The sequence below is a fragment of the Ambystoma mexicanum genome, chromosome 13 (assembly GCF_040938575.1).
Source record: "Ambystoma mexicanum isolate Mex_15411 chromosome 13, UKY_AmexF1_1, whole genome shotgun sequence".
Lineage (NCBI taxonomy): Eukaryota > Metazoa > Chordata > Amphibia > Caudata > Ambystomatidae > Ambystoma > Ambystoma mexicanum.
Window position 1 is genome coordinate 812,417,474 of NC_090938.1, and position 24,067 is coordinate 812,441,540.

Consider the following 24,067-nt stretch of genomic DNA (forward strand, 5'->3'; position numbering starts at 1 on the left):
GATTATGAGGAATGCCATTGCTACGTACGCACCCCCCCCTCCCCTTCCTGCCAGGTCATTGCCGAATCACATACCCCACATTATCATGCATGTAATGAGACTCACCGAGTAGCCAGGATCTGTTCCCTGCGTGTCGCTCCATGTAGCGTGGTATTGTAGAGTTCCTCAAGACCATAGAATCATGGGTTGATCCAGGGAATCGGGCACAACAATGTGTAATGATCCTGTTGGAGTCACACACCATTTGTACATTCAAGGAATGAAATTGTTTCCGGTTGCGGTACTGGGCCTCCATGGCATGTGGGACGACCAATTCCACATGGGTGCAGTCGATGGCACCAATGCAACCCGGTATGCCGGCAAGTGCATGGAATCCCACTTTTGTGTTGGTAATTTCCTGCTCCGAGCGTGGTAGGGAGATGTAGTCGTCTGCGTGCTGCAGGAGGGCATCGAGCACTTGCAATAGTGTCCGTGAGAACAGTGGCTGTGAAATGCCATGCAACTGTCCGACTGTGTGCTGGTAGGTGCCTGTGGCCAGGAAGTGGAGTACAGACACCACCTTCAGTAGGGGTGGGATGGCGGTTGGGCTGTCTATCATGCTGACAAGGTCAGCCTGTGTCATGTCCACAATGGCGGTTATGGTGTCCCGGTCCAAACGGTAGAGGGTGTGTATCTGCTCAGCAGTGAGGTTGAACGGATTTGCTCGGAGGCGTGGGATTGCGGGCTGCCTGCGTGGTGGTAGTGGCTGTGCCGGCGGCCCTTGCTGGCCCTGCCTTGCCCTCCTCCTCCTCCTCCTGCGTCTCCTCCGTGCGGCCGGTTGTTGTAGTGGTTGGCGTTCGTCTTCTTCTTGAAGTTGGAGTACTTGCAGTGCTATCAGGTCCCCCATGGCCAACATCGCGAGTCCTGCCGGTAGCATTTCGGAGTGGGTGTGGGAGGAGACTGGGTGTGCTATTTATGTGTTTCCGGCCTGTATGGCCTCCACCTGTGGTGATACATTCCACCTGTGCAAGCTGCTCTCCCCTTCGGCCGAGCACGTCCCGCACACAACGCTGCAATCCGAGTAATGGCATGTATTTGTACCCGATGGCCGTGTAACATTTGTTGATATGTACATTCTGCTATGGTCCCATTGCTTCACATACAATCTTTGCAGTCACGAACAGACTTGTGAAGGGTCAGTGGAACGTAGTACTCGAGTAACGGTGGGCCCTCATGCATCACTGTACCGAGTTGCACCGACGGGCGGGGCGTCCCATTTGTGGGTGAAGGCAGTTGCCATCTTCACACACAGCCGCACTGGATGGATTAATGTGTGATCTCAAACGGCCACAGATGCCATTCCGACGGGATGTTGCAAATGTGGAATTCGAAGGCCGGCGCCTTCGGTTGTCAGCTAGCGGCGAGGAGATGCCCACAGGTCTGGCTGCAGATATAACGTTCTGTTGTTCGATGTCCTTGGGACAGGGGCCATGGCGAGGGTGCTATGGTTGATATGGATGTTTTGGGATGCGCAATAGCGACGTGGGCGATGAGGCCGGTCGTTCCCAAATACATGTTACTTCACAACACTGGAATTGCGGGCTGGGGCACTGTGGATTTCGCAGGCTGCATGACGCACAGACTCAATGGATATTTCTAATGTCATGTGAGTAGATATTCAGGCGTTTTCATACCGGGATGAGGGAATGATGAATGGATGCATGGGCAGATGATTTGATGCAGAGTTTGCCATGTACAGGGCTTCTTGGAATCTATCCGCCTCCCCTGCGCTATGTGATGCAGGGCTGCCATAGTGGGACCATCGTCTCTCTGGCCTTGTTGAGCCCTCCCTTTCTCGACGCGCCTTCAGACACTTGTGTCCATGCACGTTAACATTCCCATCGGATGCATTCAGTTGTGGCAGACGCATGCAGAGGTACACTCGTTTGTGATGGTGTTTACGCCTCGATATAGATGGTTATGAGTCGCAAGTGGTTTTGGGGTGGTGATGATCCTTTGGAGTGGGCTAGCATGCATATGGCTGTGGATTCAGTGTGATCATTGAAGTGAGTTGTTCGAATGTAGTTCTGATGGCCATTCTGTTCTTTTTCTTTTCTTTTGGTTGACAGGTATCTCCTCCCCTTTTGCCACTGCCATCTGTATGCCACTCCTGCAGATGGCTTCTACTCCCGACACCTGCTGCTTCGTGTTAATCAGTGGAGCAGCATCACGATCTTATGGGACGATCGCCAATGGGCCACATGCCCTTACGCAGTACTAGTGGCTCGGAGCAACATTTCGGCCTTTCAGCTGGACTAGTGCCTCCCCATTGGGACGGCCCTGCGGTTCTGTGCGCTTCCATGTTGCCTTTTCGTACGTGTATGTGGCTCTGTGTACCATGATGGCACAGGGCGTCACACAAGTAGTAGCTAGTCATTTCTTGCGGATGCAGCCCACAATGGTGTAATGTGTTCTTGAGTTCATGGCCAAATGGCTGTATGGCCTTGGTGATTTTGTTGTGCATTAAATTTCTATTCTGATATGGGCCGTGTTGCGTCCTTCTTCGGGAGTGATGTGGCATATTCCTGTTTGGGGAGCGATGTATTGTGAGGAGATCTGCATTGGGTTCCAGATTCGGAGTTTAGTTGCGTGGTACTGTGCTGGGCGCGTTTGCCTGCGTAGACCAGTGAGGTCAGGGATGGGGGGCTGCCAATATGGCAGTTTTAATGGTGTCATGCTCAGGGGCGGGGGTTTGGGTTTTGTGTGACAGATGCCGGTCAGCCAGGTGGACTGGTGGACTGATGTGATTTTCGGAATCTTGCTGGTCACAGGTGCCTGTGTTTGCGTGCGTTTCGGGGGGGGGACTGTGGTCATGTCCATTGGAATGGCTTCTGTATTCGTGCCATCTGTGCCCTGCAGCTCCCATTGGCCCCTCTTGTGACTCTTTTGTTCGTTGGCATGCATGGGTGACTTGTACATTTCACTGGTTGCATTTGTGACTTCATTGCACCTACGGGGAGTTGTACTTTGTGGCCAGGGAGCGGTGTGCAGGCACTCAGTGGGGCCGTTTACGGTTGATTCGCGATGCCGTACTTCTCGCCATGGCGGAATGGTACTTTCCGCCGTGCTTGATGGCGTTAGGTACATGTCCGCTAGGGTCGGAATTCGAGTACCCTTGCGCCATGGTGGTATTTACGGTTTGGCATGGCGCGCGCGCGCGTACTTGGTGCAGTTAGCGTTGGCGTTCACTACGGTGTCGCTGTTGTCATCGTACTGTGCGGTGAGGGGTCGTAGTCGCACCGAGCGCTATTCGATGGCGGTATTGCAGTTCCGCCATCGTTTTTCGATTTCCGCCAGGGTCGTAATGAGGGCCACTGTCTGCAAGGCCCATCACTGCCTAACCATTACTAGAATCAGTTCACATATCAACCCTCAAACAAAACGTGATTACACCAACCACTGCAACAATCACTGCAAACCATTAAAACCAGCATACCATAAACCAACACTCATACAAACTGTGATCCCACACCCACCAATGCAACAAGTACTGCAAAACATTAACACAAACACGGCCTGAGATGTCACTGCCCAGACACACAGACACACAAACACACACTGTCTGCAAGGCCCATCACTGCCTAACCATTACTAGAATCAGTTCACATATCAACCCTCAAACAAAACGTGATTACACCAACCACTGCAACAATCACTGCAAACCATTAAAACCAGCATACCATAAACCAACACTCATACAAACTGTGATCCCACACCCACCAATGCAACAAGTACTGCAAAACATTAACAAAACCAACATACCATGAACTCACACTCATACAACCTGTCATCCTACACCCACCACTGCAAAAGACAAACACTGCAACCCATTAACAAAGCCAGCATACCATAAACCCACACTCATACAAACTGTGATCCCACACCCACGACTGCAACAGACAATCACTGCAACCCATTAACAAAACCAGCATACCATGGACCCACACTCATACAAACTGTGATCCCACACCCACCACTGCAACAATCACTGCAAACCATGAACAAAACCAGCATGCCATAAACCCACACTCATGCAAACTGTGATCCCACAACCACCACTGCAACAGACAATCACTGCAAACCATTAACAAAACCAGCATACCATGATCCCACACTCATACAAACTGTGATCACACACCCACCACTGCAACAGACAATCACTGCAAATCATTAACAAAACCAGCAAACCATGATCCCACACTCATACAAACTGTGATCCCACACCCACCATTGCAACAATCCCTGCAAACCATTAACAAAACCAGCATACCATGAGCCACACACTCACACAAACTGTGATCCCACACCCACCACTGCAACAGACAATCCCTGCAAATCATTAACAAAACCAGAATACCATGAACCCACATTCACACAAACTGTCATCCCACACCCACCACTGCAACAGACAATCACTGCAAACCATTAACAAAACCAGCATACCATGAACCAACACTCATACAAACTGTGATCACACACCCACAACTGCAGCAATCACTGCAAACCATTAACAAAACCAGCATGCCATGAACCCACACTCATACAAACTGTGATCCCACACCCACCACTGCAACAGACAATCACTGCAAACCATTATCAAAACCAGCATACCATGATCCCACACTCATACAAACTGTGATCCCACACCCACCACTGCAACACTCACTGCAAACCCTTAACAAAACCAGCATACCATAAACCCACACTCATACAAACTGTGATCCCACACCCACCACTGCAACAATCACTGCAAACCATTAACAAAACCAGCATACCATGAACCCACACTCATACAAACTGTGATCCCACACCCACCACTGCAACAATCACTGCAACCCCTTAACAAAACCAGCATACCATAAACCCACACTCATACAAACTGTGATCCCACACCCACCACTGCAACAATCACTGCAAACCATTAACAAAACCAGCATACCATGAACCCACACTCATACACACTGTGATCCCACAACCACCACTGCAACAGACAATCACTGCAAATCATTAACAAAACCAGCATACCATGATCCCACACTCATACAAACTGTGATCCCACACCCACCACTGCAACAATCCCTGAAAACCATTAACAAATCCAGCATACCATGAACCAACACTCACACAAACTGTGATCCCACACCCACCACTGCAACAGACAATCACTGCAAACCATTAACAAAACCAGATACCATGAACCCACACTCACACAAACTGTGATCCCACACCCACCATTGCAACAGACAATCACTGCAAACCATTAACCAAACCAGCATACCAGGAACCCACACTCACGCAAACTGTGATCCCACGCCCACCACTGCAACAGACAATCACTGCAAACCATGAACAAAACCAGCATACCATGAACCCACACTCATACAAACTGTGATCACACACCCACCACTGCAACAGACAATCACTGCAAACCATTATCAAAACCAGCATACCATGAACCCACACTCATACAAACTGTGATCACACACCTACCACTGCAACAATCACTCCAAATCATTAACAAAACCAGCATACCATGATCCCACACTCATACAAACTGTGATCTCACACCCACCACTGCAAACATCCCTGCAAACCATTAACAAAACCAGCATACCATGAACCCACACACACACAAACTGTCATCCCACACCCACCACTGCAACAGACAATCACTGCAAACCATTAACAAAACCAGCATACCATGAACCCACACTTATACAAACTGTGATCACACACCCACAACAATCACTGCAAACCATTAACAAAACCAGATGCCAGGAACCCACACTCACACAAACTGTGATCCCACACCCACCACTGCAACAGACAATCACTGCAAACCATTAACAAAATCAGCATACCATGAACCCGCATTCATACAAACTGTGATCACACACCCACCACTGCAACAGGCAATCACTGCAAACCATTATCAAAACCAGCATACCATGAACCCACACTCATACAAACTGTGATCACACACCTACCACTGCAACAATCACTCCAAATCATTAACAAAACCAGCATATCATGATCCACACTCATACAAACTGTGATCCCACACCCACCACTGCAACAGACAATCACTGCAAACCATTATGAAAACCAGCATACCATGAACCCACACTCATACAAACTGTGATCCCACACCCACCACTGCAACAATCACTGCAAACCATTAACAAAACCAGCATACCATAGACCCACACTCATACAAACTGTGATCCCACACTCAACACTGCAACAGACAATCACTGCCAACCATTAACAAAACCAGCGTACCATGAACCCACACTCACAAACTGTGACCCCACACCCACCACTGGAACAATCACTCAAAACCATTAACAAAACCAGCATACCGTAGACCCACACTCATACAAACTGTGATCCCACACCCACAACTGCAACAGAAAATCACTGCAAACAATTAACAAAACCAGATACCATGAACCCACACTCACATAAACTGTGATCCCACACCCACCACTGCAACAGACAATCACTGCAAACCATTAACAAAACCTGCATACCATGAACCAACACTCATACAAACTGTGATCACACACCCACAACTGCAACAATCACTGCAAACCATTAACAAAACCAGCATACCATGAACCCACACTCATACAAACTGTGATCCCACACCCACCACTGCAACAATCACTGCAACCCCTTAACAAAACCAGCATACCATAAACCCACACTCATACAAACTGTGATCCCACACCCACCACTGCAACAATCACTGCAAACCATTAACAAAACCAGCATACCATGAACCCACACTCATACAAACTGTGATCCCACACACACCACTGCAACAGACAATCACTGCAAATCATTAACAAAACCAGCATACCATGATCCCACACTCATACAAACTGTGATCCCACACCCACCACTGCAACAATCCCTGGAAACCATTAACAAATCCAGCATACCATGAACCAACACTCACACAAACTGTGATCCCACACCCACCACTGCAACAGACAATCACTGCAAACCATTAACAAAACCAGATACCATGAACCCACACTCACACAAACTATGATCCCACACCCACCATTGCAACAGACAATCACTGCAAACCATTAACCAAACCAGCATACCAGGAACCCACACTCACGCAAACTGTGATCCCACGCCCACCACTGCAACAGACAATCACTGCAAACCATGAACAAAACCAGCATACCATGAACCCACACTCATACAAACTGTGATCACACACCCACCACTGCAACAGACAATCACTGCAAACCATTATCAAAACCAGCATACCATGAACCCACACTCATACAAACTGTGATCACACACCTACCACTGCAACAATCACTCCAAATCATTAACAAAACCAGCATACCATGATCCCACACTCATACAAACTGTGATCTCACACCCACCACTGCAAACATCCCTGCAAACCATTAACAAAACCAGCATACCATGAACCCACACACACACAAACTGTCATCCCACACCCACCACTGCAACAGACAATCACTGCAAACCATTAACAAAACCAGCATACCATGAACCCACACTTATACAAACTGTGATCACACACCCACAACAATCACTGCAAACCATTAACAAAACCAGATGCCAGGAACCCACACTCACACAAACTGTGATCCCACACCCACCACTGCAACAGACAATCACTGCAAACCATTAACAAAATCAGCATACCATGAACCCGCATTCAAACAAACTGTGATCACACACCCACCACTGCAACAGGCAATCACTGCAAACCATTATCAAAACCAGCATACCATGAACCCACACTCATACAAACTGTGATCACACACCTACCACTGCAACAATCACTCCAAATCATTAACAAAACCAGCATATCATGATCCACACTCATACAAACTGTGATCCCACACCCACCACTGCAACAGACAATCACTGCAAACCATTATGAAAACCAGCATACCATGAACCCACACTCATACAAACTGTGATCCCACACCCACCACTGCAACAATCACTGCAAACCATTAACAAAACCAGCATACCATAGACCCACACTCATACAAACTGTGATCCCACACTCAACACTGCAACAGACAATCACTGCCAACCATTAACAAAACCAGCGTACCATGAACCCACACTCACAAACTGTGACCCCACACCCACCACTGGAACAATCACTCAAAACCATTAACAAAACCAGCATACCGTAGACCCACACTCATACAAACTGTGATCCCACACCCACAACTGCAACAGAAAATCACTGCAAACAATTAACAAAACCAGATACCATGAACCCACACTCACATAAACTGTGATCCCACACCCACCACTGCAACAGACAATCACTGCAAACCATTAACAAAACCTGCATACCATGAACCAACACTCATACAAACTGTGATCACACACCCACAACTGCAACAATCACTGCAAACCATTAATAACACCAGCATAGCATGAACCCGAACTCATGCAAACTGTGATTAAACACCCACCACTGCAAATGACAATCACTGCAAACCATTCGCAAAACCAACATACCATGAACCCACACTCATACAAACTGTGATCCCACACCCACCACTGCAAGAATCACTGCAAACCATTAACAAAACCAGCATGCCATTAGCCCACACTCATGCAAACTGTGATCCCACACCCACCACTGCAACAATCACTGCAAACCATTAACAAAACCAGCATGCCATGAACCCACACTCATGCAAACTGTGATCCCACACCCACCACTGCAACAGACAATCACTGCAAACCATTAACAAAACCAGCATACCATAAACCCACACTCATACAAACTGTAATCCCACACCCACTACTGCAACAATCACTGCAAACCATTAACAAAACCAGCATACCATGAACCCACACTCATACAAACTGTGATCCCACACCCACAACTGCAACAGAAAATCACTGCCAACCATTAACAAAACCAGCATGCCATGAACCCACACACATACAAACTGTGATCCCACACTCACCACTGAAACAGACAATCACTGCAAACCATTAACAAAACCAGCATACCATAGACCCACACTCATACAAACTGTGATTCCACACTCAACACTGCAACAGACAATCACTGCCAACCATTAACAAAACCAGCGTACCATGAACCCACACTCACAAACTGTGACCCCACACCCACCACTGGAGCAATCACTCCAAACCATTAACAAAACCAGCATACCATAGACCCACACTCATACAAACTGTGAACCCACACCCACAACTGCAACAGAAAATCACTGCAAACAATTAACAAAACCAGATACCATGAACCCACACTCACACAAACTGTGATCCCACACCCACCACTGCAACAGACAATCACTGCAAACCATTAACAAAACCTGCATACCATCAACCAACACTCATACAAACTGTGATCACACACCCACAACTGCAACAATCACTGCAAACCATTAATAACACCAGCATACCATGAACCCGAACTCATGCAAACTGTGATTAAACACCCACCCCTGCAAATGACAATCACTGCAAACCATTCACAAAACCAACATACCATGAACCCACACTCATACAAACTGTGATCCCACACCCACCACTGCAAAAATCACTGCAAACCATTAACAAAACCAGCATGCCATGAACCTACACTCATGCAAACTGTGATCCCACACCCACCACTGCAACAGACAATCACTGCAAACCATTAACAAAACCAGCATACCATAAACCCACACTCAAACAAACTGTGATCCCACACCCACCACTGCAACAATCACTGCAAACCATTAACAAAACCAGCATACCATAAACCCACACTCATACAAAGTGTAATCCCACACCCACCATTGCAACAATCACTGCAAACCATTAACAAAACCAGCATACCATGAACCCACACTCATACAAACTGTGATCCCACACCCACAACTGCAACAGACAATCACTGCCAACCATTAACAAAACCAGCATGCCATGAACCCACACACATACAAACTGTGATCCCACACTCACCACTGAAACAGACAATCACTTCCAACCATTAACAAAACCAGCATACCATAAACCCACACTCATACAAACTGTGATCCCACACCCACCACTGCAACAATCACTGCAAACCATTAACAAAGCCAGCATACCATGAACCCACACTCATACAAACTGTGACCCCACACTCACCACTGCAACAGACAATCACTGCCAACCATTAACAAAACCAGCATACCATGGACCCACACTCATACAAACTGTGATCACACACCCACCACTGCAACAGACAATCACTGCAAATCATTAACAAAACCAGCATACCATGATCCCACACTCATACAAACTGTGATCCCACACCCACCACTGCAACAATCACTGCAAACCATTAACAATACCAGCATACCATGAACCCACACTCACACAAACTGTGATCCCACACCCACCACTGCAACAATCACTGCAAACCATTAACAAAACCAGCATACCATGAACCCACACTCACACAAACTGTGATCACACACCCACCACTGCAACAGACAATCACTGCAAACCGTTAACAAAACCAGCATACCATGGACCCACACTCATACAAACTGTAATCCCACACCCACCACTGAAACAATCACTGCAAACCATTAACAAAACCAGCATACCATGAACCCACACTCATGCAAACTGTGATCGAAAGCTGATGTCTACATCTCATCCATCAACACCCAGCCATCCAGCAAGGACTTTTACCAAACCTCAAAAAGATGGCTGTGGATGTACTTCCCATGGATGATTGCGTTTCCTGTCCAACATCACAAAACATGCTCTCAGATAAGCAACTGCACACTTACCCAGCAGACACGCGAGAATCTGAAGCCACTATTACGCCGCCATCAAACTCCACTGCCAGGATTGTCGTCTACGGAAAGAGGAGAGCACAGCCAGATATGAAACACAAAACTAGGTCAAATAAAAATGAATTGTGGGAGGTTTCAAGATTTTATGAAAAACATAAAGCTTAATTCTTCACTTCAGCAAATGCAAATGTATTGTCAAGAGGGCAAGTGGGGTTCACAAAGATGCTGAAAAGCAACTTGTAGCCCCAAATTAATGTATAGATAGACATTCTCAGAAGCAAATCTCAAAGTTATGTGAATTACCTCTTAATAGTTTAGGGCTCTCAGCCTGTCAGCATACAGTTCTGTATGAATGGGGAGCACCCATTGCCTCTCACCCTTGAAAGAACACTTCCTGGCCAGCAGGTGTCGCTGGCTCTACACCACTAGCTGCGAGTAGTAGCAGAGCTGCTCCTCAATGTTCACTCTTGGGGATAAGGGTTTCCTGCACCCTGCTTTGGCAATCTTCTCAAGCTTGTCTCCTCACTCAGTGTCATGGATCCTGATGATGAACTCATATACCCCAGGATGATATACCCCAGGACGATATACCCCAGGCTGATATACCTCAAGACCATATACCCGAGGATGATGTACCCCTGGACGATAGACCCCTGGACGATAGACCACAGGATGATATACCCCAGAATGAAATACCCCTGGATGATGGACTCCATGATGATATACCCCAGGATGATGGACTCCAGAATGATATACTCCATGATGATATAACCCAGGACGATATACTCCAGGATGGTATAACCCCGGACGATATAACCCAGGATGATATACCCCAGGACGAAAGACCCCTGGAGGAAAGACCCATGGATGATAGACCCCAGGATGATAGACCCCAGGATGATGCACCCCAGGATGATAGATCCAGGATGATATAACCCTGGACGATATACCCCAGGATGAAATACCCCAGGAGGATAGACCCCAGGATGATATACCCTAGTATGATATACCCCAGGATGATAGACTCTTGGATGATAGACCCCTGGACGATAGACCCCAGGATGGTATACCCCCGGATGACATACCACTGAACGATATATACCCCAGGATGATATATCCCCAGGCTGATATACCCGAGGATGATGTACACCTGGACCATATACCCCTGGATGATAGACCCCTGGACGATAGACCCCAGGGTAATATACCCCAGGACGATATACCCCAGGATGGTATACCCCTGCATGATATACCCCACGACGATATACCCCAGGGTGATGGATTCCAGGATGATATACCCCAGGATGATGTACCCCAGGACGATGTACCCCAGGATGATATACCTCAGGATGCTATACCCCAGGATGATATACCCCAGGACAATATACCCCAGGGTGATATGCCACAGGATGGTATACCCCAGGATGATATACTCCAGGCTGATATACCCCAGGCTGATATACCCCAGGCTGAAATACCCCAGGACGATATACCGGAGGACCATATGCCCCTGGTTGATAGACCCCTGGACGATAGACCCCAGGATGATGTACCCCAGGATGATATACCTCAGGATGCTATACCCCAGGATGATATACCCCAGGACAATATACCCCAGGGTGATATACCACTGGATGGTATACCCCAGGATGATATACTCCAGGCTGATATACCCCAGGTTGATATACCCCAGGCTGAAATACCCCTGGACGATGGACTCCATGATGATATACCCCAGGATGATGGACTCCATGATGATATACCCCAGGACGATATGCTCCAGGTCGATATACCCCTGGACGATAGACCCCAGGATAATAAATTATAATAATAATAACAATAACAATAATAATAATAATAATATACCCCTAGATGATATACCCCAGGATGGTAGACCCCAGGATGATATACCCCTGGACGATATACCATAGGATGATATACTCCTGGACGATTCACCCCAGGATGATGTACCCCAGGATGATAGATCCAGGATGATAGATCCAGAATGACAGATCCAGGATGATATACCTCTGGACGATATACCCCAGGATGGTAGACCCCAGGATGATATACCCCTGGAAGATATACCCAAGGATGATAGACCCCAGGATGATATACTCTAGGATGATAGACCACAAGGTGATAAACCCCAAGGTGATAGACCCCAGGACAATTTACCCCTAGACGATCGACCCCTGGATGATAGACCCAAGTATGATAGACCCAAGGATAGTATACCCCTGGACGACATACTCCTGGATGATATACTCCAGGATGATATACCCTAGGATGATATACCCCAGGATGATAGACCCCAGGATTATATACCCCAGGATGATAGACCCCTGGATGATATATACCTCTGGATGATAGACCCCAGGGTGATAGACCCCTGGATGATAGACCCCAGGATGATATACCCCCGAATGATATACCTCTGGACGATAGACCCCAGGATGATATAACCTACGATGACAGACCCCGGATGATAGACTACAGAATGATAGACCCAGGATGGCAGACCCCTGGACGATATACCCCAGGGTGATAGACCCCAGGATGATATAACCTACGATGACAGCCTCCAGGATGATACACCGTGGGATGACAGACCCCTGGACGATATACCCCAGAATGGTATACCCCAGGACGATAGACCCCAGGATGATAGACCCTAGGGTGATAGACCCCAGGATGATAGACCCCAGGATGATAGACCCCTGGATGATATATAGACCTGGATGATAGACCCCAGGGTGATAGACCCCAGGATGATAGATCCCAGGGGGATAGATCCCAGGATTATAGACCCCGGGATGATAGACCCCAGGATGATAGACCCCTGGATGATATAGGCCTGGATGATAGACCCCAGGGTGATAGACCCCAGGATGCTAGACCCCAGGATGATATACCCCAGGACGATGGACTCCATGATGATAGAACCCAGGATGATAGACTCCAGGATGATATACCCCAGGATGATAGACCCCTGGATAATATATAGGCCTGGATGATAGACCCCAGGGTGATAGACCCCTGGACGATATACCATAGGATGATATACCCCTGGACGATTCACCCCAGGATGATGTACCCCAGGATGATAGATCCAGGATGATAGATCCAGAATGACAGATCCAGGATGATATACCTCTGGACGATATACCCCAGGATGGTAGACCCCAGGATGATATACCCCTGGAAGATATACCCAAGGATGATAGACCCCAGGATGATATACTCTAGGATGATAGACCACAAGGTGATATACCCAAGGTGATAGACCCCAGGACAATTTACCCCTAGACGATTGACCCCTGGATGATAGACGCGAGTATGATAGACCCAAGGATAGTATACCCCTGGACGACATACTCCCGGATGATATACTCCAGGATGATATACCCCAGGATGATAGACCCCTGGATGATATATACCTCTGGATGATGGACCCCAGGGTGATATGCCCCTGGATGATAGACCCCAGGATGATATACCCCCGAATGATATACTTCTGGACGATAGACCCCTGGAAATAGACCCCAGGATGATATAACCTACGATGACAGACCCTAGGATGATAGACCACAGAATGATAGACCCCAGGATGGCAGACCCCTGGGCGATATACCCCAGGGTGATAGACCCCAGGATTATATAACCTACAATGACAGACTCCAGGATGATATACCGTGGGATGACAGACCCCTGGATGATATACCCCAGAATGGTATACCCCAGGACGATAGACCCGAGGATGATAGACCCCAGGGTGATAGACCCCAGAAAGATATACCCCAGGATGATAGACCCCATGATGATAGACCCCTGGATGAAATATAGACCTGGATGATAGACCCCAGGGTGATAGACCCCAGGATGATAGACCCAGGACGACAGACCCCAGGGTGATAGACCCCAGGATGATAGGCCCCAGGAGGATAGACCCCTGGATGACATATAGGCCTGGATGATAGACCCCAGGATGATAGACCCCAGGGTGATAGACCCCAGGATGATATACCCCAGGACGATGGACTCCATGATGATAGAACCCAGGATGATAGACCCCAGGATGATATACCCCAGGATGATAGACCCCTGGATGATATATAGGCCTGGATGAAAGACCCCAGGGTGATAGACCCTAGGATGATAGACCCCAGGACGATAGACCCCAGGGTGATAGACCCCAGGACGATAGACCCCAGGATGATAGACCCGAGGACGTACCCGTTGGTCTACAGAGGATCACAGACACAGCTCCAGGACTCTATTTCAGACCAGAGAATAAAGAATACTTTGTCTTAAGAAGCAAGCTTTTCGATAAATTATGGAATTGTATGCATGCTAGGTCAGGTGTTTCTAGTCCTAAGCCCCTGTTGAGGCAGCGCCTGTTCAGGTAGTAGGTGTCTCAGAGGAGTTATGATCAGTGAGAAGATGAGACTGATTGCACAAAAGGTGATATATAAATGTGCCAACTGAGAAAACACTAGACAACAATACAAGAGGCCCTCCTTTCGCCCGTTCCACCTAATCAGCTCGCAATCTGCTCTGGCAACAGTTTGCTTTGTGTTTGGTCTTGTTTTGGTGTCTGGCGCGTGCACTGGAATGACGTTTCCACTTTGCCTTTGATATTTGAAAGGGACCCTTTGTCTGAATCAGAAGAAAGATTTGGGCTCGACCTGGGGAAGGCAAAGGGGCAAGATGGACTAAGGACAGGACAAAAGAACCTCGAAGCACAGCCATTTTGGAGCCAGCCCACCTTCCTATGCCAAAAGCAGTAAACGGCAAGAAAGGGTTCAAAATAGACAAAAAGATAAGCTGCCACCAGCCCTGTCCAGACCAATCCTTTGAGGGAGTCTAGGGCCTTTGGAAACGAAAGGAAGACGCAAGCGCATTGTACTGTACGGTACATTGTGACTTGTAACATGTTGCAGAAAAGTTGCAAGATTGAAAGGGACTAAGGGAAACAAAGCCTCCCAGTACTGACTGTCCTTAAGCGCATGTCAGTTTCCCCATAAAAAGTGAGCGAAAGCCCAGAGGAGTGCAGCTGAAGGCTGGGCTCCAAAGTCAGACTATGGTGTTAAAACAGAAACAGAGAGTTGGGGGGTACACAATGGAGGGAAAACGTCACATAAATGGGAATCTTTCCTAACAAACGCGATGAAAGCTTTTGATTCCCTGGAATGGGAATGGTTGTTCGGAGTGTTAGGGGCCTATGGATTTAGGGTGAATATCTGCCGCTGGCTGAGTCTGCTTTGCAATAAGCCGGTTGCAGTGGGCTATGCAATAAGCCGGTTGCAGTGGTGAAGACTAATGACTGGGTGTGCGACAGTGGATGCTGAGCAGAGGCACACGACAGGGATGACCGGTCTCACCAATCGTGTTTTCCATGGCGCTAGAGCCGTTGGCGTGGTTCCTGAGACAGGCGATGAGCGAGGCAGGGATTCTAGAGGGAGGGATACGGCATGTAGCTTCGTTATATGCAGATGACCGGCTGTTGTATGTTGGAACCCACGGGATAACATGCCAATGCTGCTTGAGGTGCTGGGGAACTTCCAGAGGGTGTCAGGATTCCGGATCAATAACAATAAATATCTTCTATTCCCATTGAGGGGCTCAGGAACAAGCACTTAGCTGAGCTCCCAGACTGGGGGAGACGGTGGGAGGGGGAGTAAGCTGACCTCCCAGACTGGGGGAGACAGTGGCAGGGGGAGTAAGCTGACCTCCCAGACTGGGGAAGACGGTGGAAGGGGGAGTTAGCTGACCTCCCAGACTGGGGGAGACGGTGGGAGGGGGAGTAAATTGACCTCCCAGACTGGGGGAGACGGTGGGAGGGGGAGTAATCTGACCTCCCAGACTGGGGCAGACGGTGGGAGAGGGAGTTAGCTGACCTCCCAGACTGGGGGGGACAGTGGGAGGGGGAGTAAGCTGACCTCCCAGATTGGGGGAGACAGTGGCAGGGGGAGTTAGCTGGTCTCCCAGACTGGGGGAGACGGTGGGAGGATGAGTAAGCTGACTTCCCAGACTGGGGGAGATGGTGGGAGGGGAAGTTAGCTGACCTCCCAGAATGGGGGAGACAGTGGCAGGGGGAGTTAGCTGACCTCCCAGACCAGGGAAGACGGTGGGAGGGGGAGTAAGCTGACTTCTCAGACTGGGGGAGACGGTGGAAGGGGAAGTTAGCTGACCTCCCAGACTGGGGGAAACGGTGGGAGGGGGAGTAAGCTGACCTCTCAGACTGGGGGGGACGGTGGCAGGGGGAGTTAGCTGACCTCCCAGACTGGGGGAGACGGTGGGAGGAGGTGTTAGCTGATGGGAGGGAGAGTAGGCTGACCTCCCAGACTGGGAGGGGGAGACGGTGGGAGGGAGAGTACACTGACCTCCCAGACTGGGGGAGACAGTGGAAGGGGGAGTAAGCTGACCTCCCAGACTGGGGGAGACGGTGGGAGGGGGAGTTAGCTGACCTCCCAGACTGGGGGAGATGGTGGCAGGGGGAGTTAGCTGACCTCCCAGACTGTGTGAGACATTGGGAGGGGGAGTTAGCTGACCTCCCAAACTGGGGGAGACGGTGGCAGGGGGAGTTAGCTGACCTCCCAGACTGGGGGATATGGTGGGAGGGGGAGTTAGCTGACCTCCCAGACTGACGGAGACGGTGGGTGGGGAGCTAGCTGCCCTCCCAGACTGGGGGAGATGGTGGGAGGGGGAGTTAGCTGACCTCCCAGACTGGGGGAGACGGTGGCAGGGGGAGTTAGCTGACCTCCCAGACAGGAGGAGACGGTGGAAGGGGGAGTTAGCTGACCTCCCAGACTGGGGGAGACGGTGGGAGGGGGAATAAGCTGACCTCCCAGACTGGGGGACGATGGTGGGTGGGGGAGTTAGCTCACCTCCCGGACTGGGGGAGACGGTGGGAGGGGGAGTAAGCTAACCTCCCAGACTGGGGGAGACGGTGGGAGAGGGAGTTAGCTGACCTCCCAGACTCGGGGAGATGGTGGGAGGGGGAGTTAGCTCACCTTCCAGACTGGGGTAGATGGTGGGAGGGGGAGTTAGCTCACCTCCCAGACTGGGGGAGACGGTGGGAGGGGGAGTTAGCTCACCTCCCGGAATGATGGAGACGGTGGGAGGGGGAGTTAGCTGACCTCCCGGACTGGGGGAGACGGTGGCAGGGGTAGTTAGCTGACCTCCCAGACTGGGGGAGACAGTGGGAGGGGGAGTTATCTGACCTCCTGGACTGGGGGAGACGGTGGGAGGGGGAGTTAGCTGACCTCCCAGACTGGGGGAAGATGGTGGGTGGGGGAGTTAGCTCACCTCCCGGACTGGGGGAGACGGTGGGAGGGGGAGTAAGCTAACCTCCCAGACTGGGGGAGACGGTGGGAGAGGGAGTTAGCTGACCTCCCAGACTGGGGGAGCCAGTGGGAGGGGGAGTTAGCTGACCTCCCAGACTGCGGGAGACGGTGGGAGGGGGAGTAAGCGGACCTCCCAGACTGGGGGAGACGGTGGGAGGAGGAGTAAGCTAACCTCCCAGAATGGGGGAGATGGTGGTAGGGGGAGTTAGCTGACCTCCCAGACTGGGGGAGATGGTGGGAAGGGGAGTTAGCTGACCTCCCAGACTGCGGGAGACGGTGGGAGGGGGAGTTAGCTCACCTTCCAGACTGGGGTAGATGGTGGGAGGGGGAGTTAGCTCACCTCCCAGACTGGGGGAGACGGTGGGAGGGGGAGTTAGGTCACCTCCCGCAATGATGGAGACGGTGGGAGGGGGAGTTAGCTGACGTCCCGGACTGGGGGAGACGGTGGCAGGGGTAGTTAGCTGACCTCCCAGACTGGGGGAGACAGTGGGAGGGGGAGTTATCTGACCTCCTGGACTGGGGGAGACGGTGGGAGGGGGAGTAAGCTGACCTCCCAGACTGGGGGAGACGGTGGGAGGGGGAGTAAGCTAACCTCCCAGACTGGGGGAGACAGTGGGAGGGGGAGTAAGCAGACCTCCCAGACTGGGGGAGATGGTGGGAAGGGGAGTTAGCTGACCTCCCAGACTGCGGGAGACAGTGGGAGGGGGAGTAAGCTGACCTCCCAGACTGGAGGAGACAGTGGGAGGGGAAGTTAGCAGACCTCCCAGACTGGGGGATATGGTGGGAGGGGGAGTTAGCTGACCTCCTAGACTGGGGGAGACGGTGGGAGGGGGAGTCCTTCCGGTATTTGGGAATTCAAATCTTTCACGATATAGAAGACACGTTTATGTACAATACGGGAGGGCGTTATCTGGGATGGGAGACTCTATCCAATTTTTGAAGAAGCTGCCGCTTTCACTGAGGGGGAGGGTAGCGCTCTGCAAAATGGCGGTACTACCGAGGCTACTCTATTATTTCACTAATATTTCCTATGTGATTAAAGGGTATTTTTCTGGATGCTGGATGAGAAGATTGGGAATTGTGGAATGCAGGGAGGAGAGAGGTGTCGCTGGCGACCGTGCGGTGCCCATGCTCAACGGTGGTCCCAATTTACCCGACTATGAGGCATACTTTATGGTGGCATAGCTCCAGGCGGTGTTGGAGTGGGGGGACTCTAAGGGGGAGTTACTGAGGGGATTGGTGGGGACAGGGGCGATGAATGTGTTTCAGACGGTACAGGCGGTGTGGGAGAAGTATCTCGGGAGGATCCAAGTCGCGGGGTGGCATAGTGTAGCTTTGCCATGGAGTGCAGACCCAAAGCTACGGCAAATCATTGGGAGAGTTGGACCTGGATGGCTACGGGAGAAAGGGGGCCGGACAGTGGGGGACCTATTTGAGGGAGGAAAACTGATTATGTTGGCAGAGTGGAGTGCGCAGTACAGGATTTCCAAGGGGCATTTTCTTATATATTGGGCGGTGGCTAAAAGGCCTGCGGCAATATGGGAGGAGACACCTGAAGAACCGGGCACGAGTCTGCTGATCCAGGCGCTGATGGATCAGGACGGGGGTGGGGCCAAAATCTCCTGCATTTACCAAGCAGTGAGGTACGAGATCCCCCTGAAGGAACTGGAAGTAAAGAGGAAGTGGGAATAGGATGGGGGTTGCCAGATATCTGAGAAGGAGTGGGCAAACATGTGGGAACAGGTCCGTAAGGTCTCGAGGAATGCTAGGTTTCAACTCATTCAGTTCAATATACTGCACAGGGTTTATGTGACCCCCAGCAAGCTTCATGTTATGAATGACACCCTCAGCCAGGACTGTCCACGTGGTGGGACGGGTCCGGCAGGGCGCAGGCACATGATCTGGGGGTGCATGGCTATTGCACACTGCAGAGGGTTTATGTGACCTCCACCAGGCTCCATGCTATGAATGACACCCTCAGCCAGGACTGCCCACACTGTGGGACGGGTCCAACAGGGCACGGGAACATGATCTGGGGGTGCATGGCTATTGCACACTTCAGAGGGTATATGTGACCCCGACCAAGCTCCATGTTATGAATGACACCCTCAGCCAGGACTGCCCGCGTGGTGGGACGGGTCCAGCAGGGCGCGGGCACATGATCTGGGGGTGCATGGCTATTGCACACTGCACAGGGTTTATGTGACCCCACCCAAGCTCCATGTTATGAATGACACCCTCAGCCAGGACTGCTCGCATTGTGGGAGGGGTCCGGCAGGGCGCTGGCACATGATCTGGGGGTGCATGGCTATTGCACACGGCACAGGGTTTATGTAACCCCGCCCAAGCTCCATGTCAACAACGACCCTGAGCAGGAGGAAGGGGTAACAGCAACCCTGAGCAGGAAGCGGTAACAGCAATCCTGAGCAGGAGGAAAGGGCAACAGCGACCCTGAGCAGGAGGAAGGGGTAACAGCAACCCTGAGCAGGAAGCGGTAACAGCAATCCTGAGCAGGAGGAAGGGGCAACAGCGACCCTGAGCAGGAGGAAGGGGTAACAGCGACCCTGAGCAGGAGGAAGGGGTGACAGCGACCCTGAGCAGGAGGAAGGGGCAACAGCGACCCTGAGCAGGAGGAAGGTGTAACAGCGACCCTGAGCAGGAAGAAGGGGTAACAGCGACCCTGAGCAGGAGGAAGGCGTAACAGCGACCCTGAGCAGGAGGAAGGGGTAACAGTGACCCTGAGCAGGAGGAAGTTGTAACAGCGACCCTGAGCAGGAGGAAGGGGTAACAGCGACCCTGAGAAGGAGGAAGGGGTAACAGCGACCCTGAGCAGGAGGAAGGGGTAACAGGGGGTAGAAGGGGTAACAGCGACCCTGAGCAGGAGGAAGGGGTAACAGTGACCCTGAGCAGGAGGAAGGCTAACAGCGACCCAGAGCAGGAGGAAGTTCTAACAGCGACCCTGAGCAGGAGGAAGGGCTAACATTGACCCTGAGCAGGAGGAAGGCGTAACAGCGACCCTGAGCAGGAGGAAGGGGTAACAGTGACCCTGAGCAGGAGGAAGTTGTAACAGCGACCCTGAGCAGGAGGAAGGGGTAACAGCAACCCTGAGAAGGAGGAAGGGGTAACAGCCACCCTGAGCAGGAGGAAGGCGTAACAGCGACCCTGAGCAGTAGGAAGGGGTAACAGCGACCCTTAGCAGGAGGAAGGGGTAACAGCGACCCTGAGCAGGAGGGAGGGGTAACAGCGACCCTGAGCAGGAGGAAGGCGTAACAGCGACCCTGAGCAGGAGGAAGGTGTAACAGCGACCCTGAGCAGGAGGAAGGGGCAACAGCGACCCTGAGCAGGAGGAAGGTGTAACAGCGACCCTGAGCAGGAGGAAGGGGCAACAGCGACCCAGAGCAGGAGGACGTTGTAACAGCGACCCTGAGCAGGAGGAAGGGGTAACAGCGACCCTGAGCAGGAGGGAGGGGTAACAGCGACCCTGAGCAGGAGGAAGGGGTAACAGCGACCCTGAGCAGGACGAAGGGGTAATAGCGACCCTGAGCAGGAGGAAGGGGTAACAGCGACACTGAGCAGGAGGAAGGGGTAACAGCGACACTGAGCAGGAGGAAGGGGTAACAATGGACTGGAGCCAGATGTTGAACGAGCTGTGTTCCTCAGCAGATATGAACCCCCATGAGGGGGGAATGGGGAGGCAAAACAATCAAGGCAGGGGGAGGAGGAAGTGGGGTTGGGGCAGAGAGAGGGAGGCTGGGAGATCGAGAGGGGGAAGGGAAAGCAAAAGGTTACTGTACACTGTATTTGGTTGAAAGGCACCATTATGAACCATGTATTTGGTTGTGGGGTTTGTGGACCAGGGGGAACCCGAAAGAATGAATGTACCAGAAGGGAAGTAAGGGGGAGTATGGGGGGATGGGCAGCTGTGTTGGGTTGTTATGGTTTGTTTGTCAATAGAAATATTGTTAAAATAATTAAACAGGGCCCCTTCTGGAGGGGATGGAATGACTGCAGGTCCCAGCATAGCAAGCAAACCTGCAGCAGCTTCTCACCAGGAACTATACATAGCTGCAGTAGGTGCATTAACCCACTGCGCCGGCAACCCCTCTCTCCCCTTCCACTGAGACCTGGAAACTAGATGTCTAGGGTGCCTTCTGTTGGCCTATTACATCAATTTCTCACACATTTCAGAGGATATATAGATCATTGTTTTTTAAATTCTGATTTTTTTGTATAAAACAAGCGTTGCACACATTTTAAAAATAATATATGATTTAGTTAACAGAAAAAGAAACAAATAGATTAATAAGGCAGGCTTCTTTCCTCTTCCGGGTTGCTTCTGTGGACTGTTAAGGATTTTTAAATGTAACTACTGTGTTCTCCGGGGTGAGAGGTTTCTCAGGCTGTTGCTGTTGCTGTCGCGCCCCTGACATGGGCAGTCGGCTACTGCTCGCCCCCACCTGTCAAGACACACAATATCCTGTTGTGCCCACCCCTTGGCTAAATAACTGAGGCCAGACCCGTTTTCCTCCTTTGTGGCATAACAAGGCTGTAGTTTATTTATAAACATTTCACACTATCACATTATTACAGTCCCAGGTGATCGGCAGCAGCTTTCTGTGTACACCTTCCTTGGCACCCCCCTTTTCACCTTTCTCTGCTCCTTCCTTTATATCCAGCCAGCTCTCTTTTACTTATCCATTCCTTTCCAGCATACTTAGGTCACCACTCCCCGAACCTCCCAGAGCCGGCGCCGCTGATGGTTTGCAGGGGGCGCCGCTGCTGGGCTACAGGGAGTGCCGTCCCCGAACCTCCCAGAGCCTCGGTCTGGGCAACACACATTGGCCGGCGCCGCTGATGGTTTGCAGGGGGCGCCGCTGCTGGGCTACAGGGAGTGCCGTCCCCGAACCTCCCAGAGCCTCGGTCTGGGCAGCACACATTGGCCGACGCCGCTGATGGGCTGCAGGGAGTGCCGTCCCCGAACCTCCCAGAGCCTCGGTCTGGGCAACACACATTGGCCGGCGCCGCTGCTGGGCTACAGGGAGTGCCGTCCCCGAACCTCCCAGAGCCTCGGTCTGGGCAACACACATTGGCCGGCGCCGCTGATGGGCTGCAGGGAGTGTCGTCCCCGAACCTCCCAGAGCCTCGGTCTGGGCAACACACATTGGCCGGCGCCGCTGATGGGCTGCAGGGAGTGCCGTCCCCGAACCTCCCAGAGTCCCGGTCTGGGCAACACACATTGGCCGGCGCCGCTGATGGTTTGCAGGGGGCGCCGCTGCTGGGCTACAGGGAGTGCCGTCCCCGAACCTCCCAGAGCCTCGGTCTGGGCAACACACATTGGCCGGCGCCGCTGATGGGCTGCAGGGAGTGCCGTCCCCGAACCTCCCAGAGCCTCGGTCTGGGCAACACACATTGGCCGGCGCCGCTGCTGGGCTACAGGGAGTGCCGTCCCCGAACCTCCCAGAGCCTCGGTCTGGGCAACACACATTGGCCGGCGCCGCTGCTGGGCTGCAGGGAGGGCCGTCCCCGAACCTCCCAGAGCCTCGCTCTGGGCAACACACATTGGCGGGTGCCGCTGATGGGCTGCAGGGAGTGCCGTCCCCGAACCTCCCAGAGCCCCGGTCTGGGCAACACACACTGGCCGGCGCCGCTGATGGGCAGCATGGAGTGCCGTCCCCGAACCTCCCAGAGCCTCGGTCTGGGCAACACACATTGGCCGCCGCCGCTGATGGGCTGCAGCGAGTGCCGTCCCCGAACCTCCCTGAGCCTCGGGCTGGGCAACACACATTGGCCGATGCCGCTGATGGGCTGCAGGGGGCGCCGCTGCTGGGCTACAGGGGGCGCCGC

The 24,067-nt window shown here is 51.5% G+C and overlaps 1 protein-coding gene across 1 annotated transcript in view; it reads right to left on the reverse strand.

The window, feature by feature from the left end:
* Positions 1 to 24,067, reverse strand: part of LOC138522048 (proteasome subunit beta type-9-like) — a 576,384-nt gene that overhangs the window by 504,251 nt on the left and 48,066 nt on the right. The window contains exon 2 of the mRNA XM_069635273.1: positions 10,869 to 10,936. Coding sequence (XP_069491374.1) covers positions 10,869 to 10,936 — 68 coding nt within the window. The remainder of the gene's footprint in view (positions 1 to 10,868; positions 10,937 to 24,067) is intronic.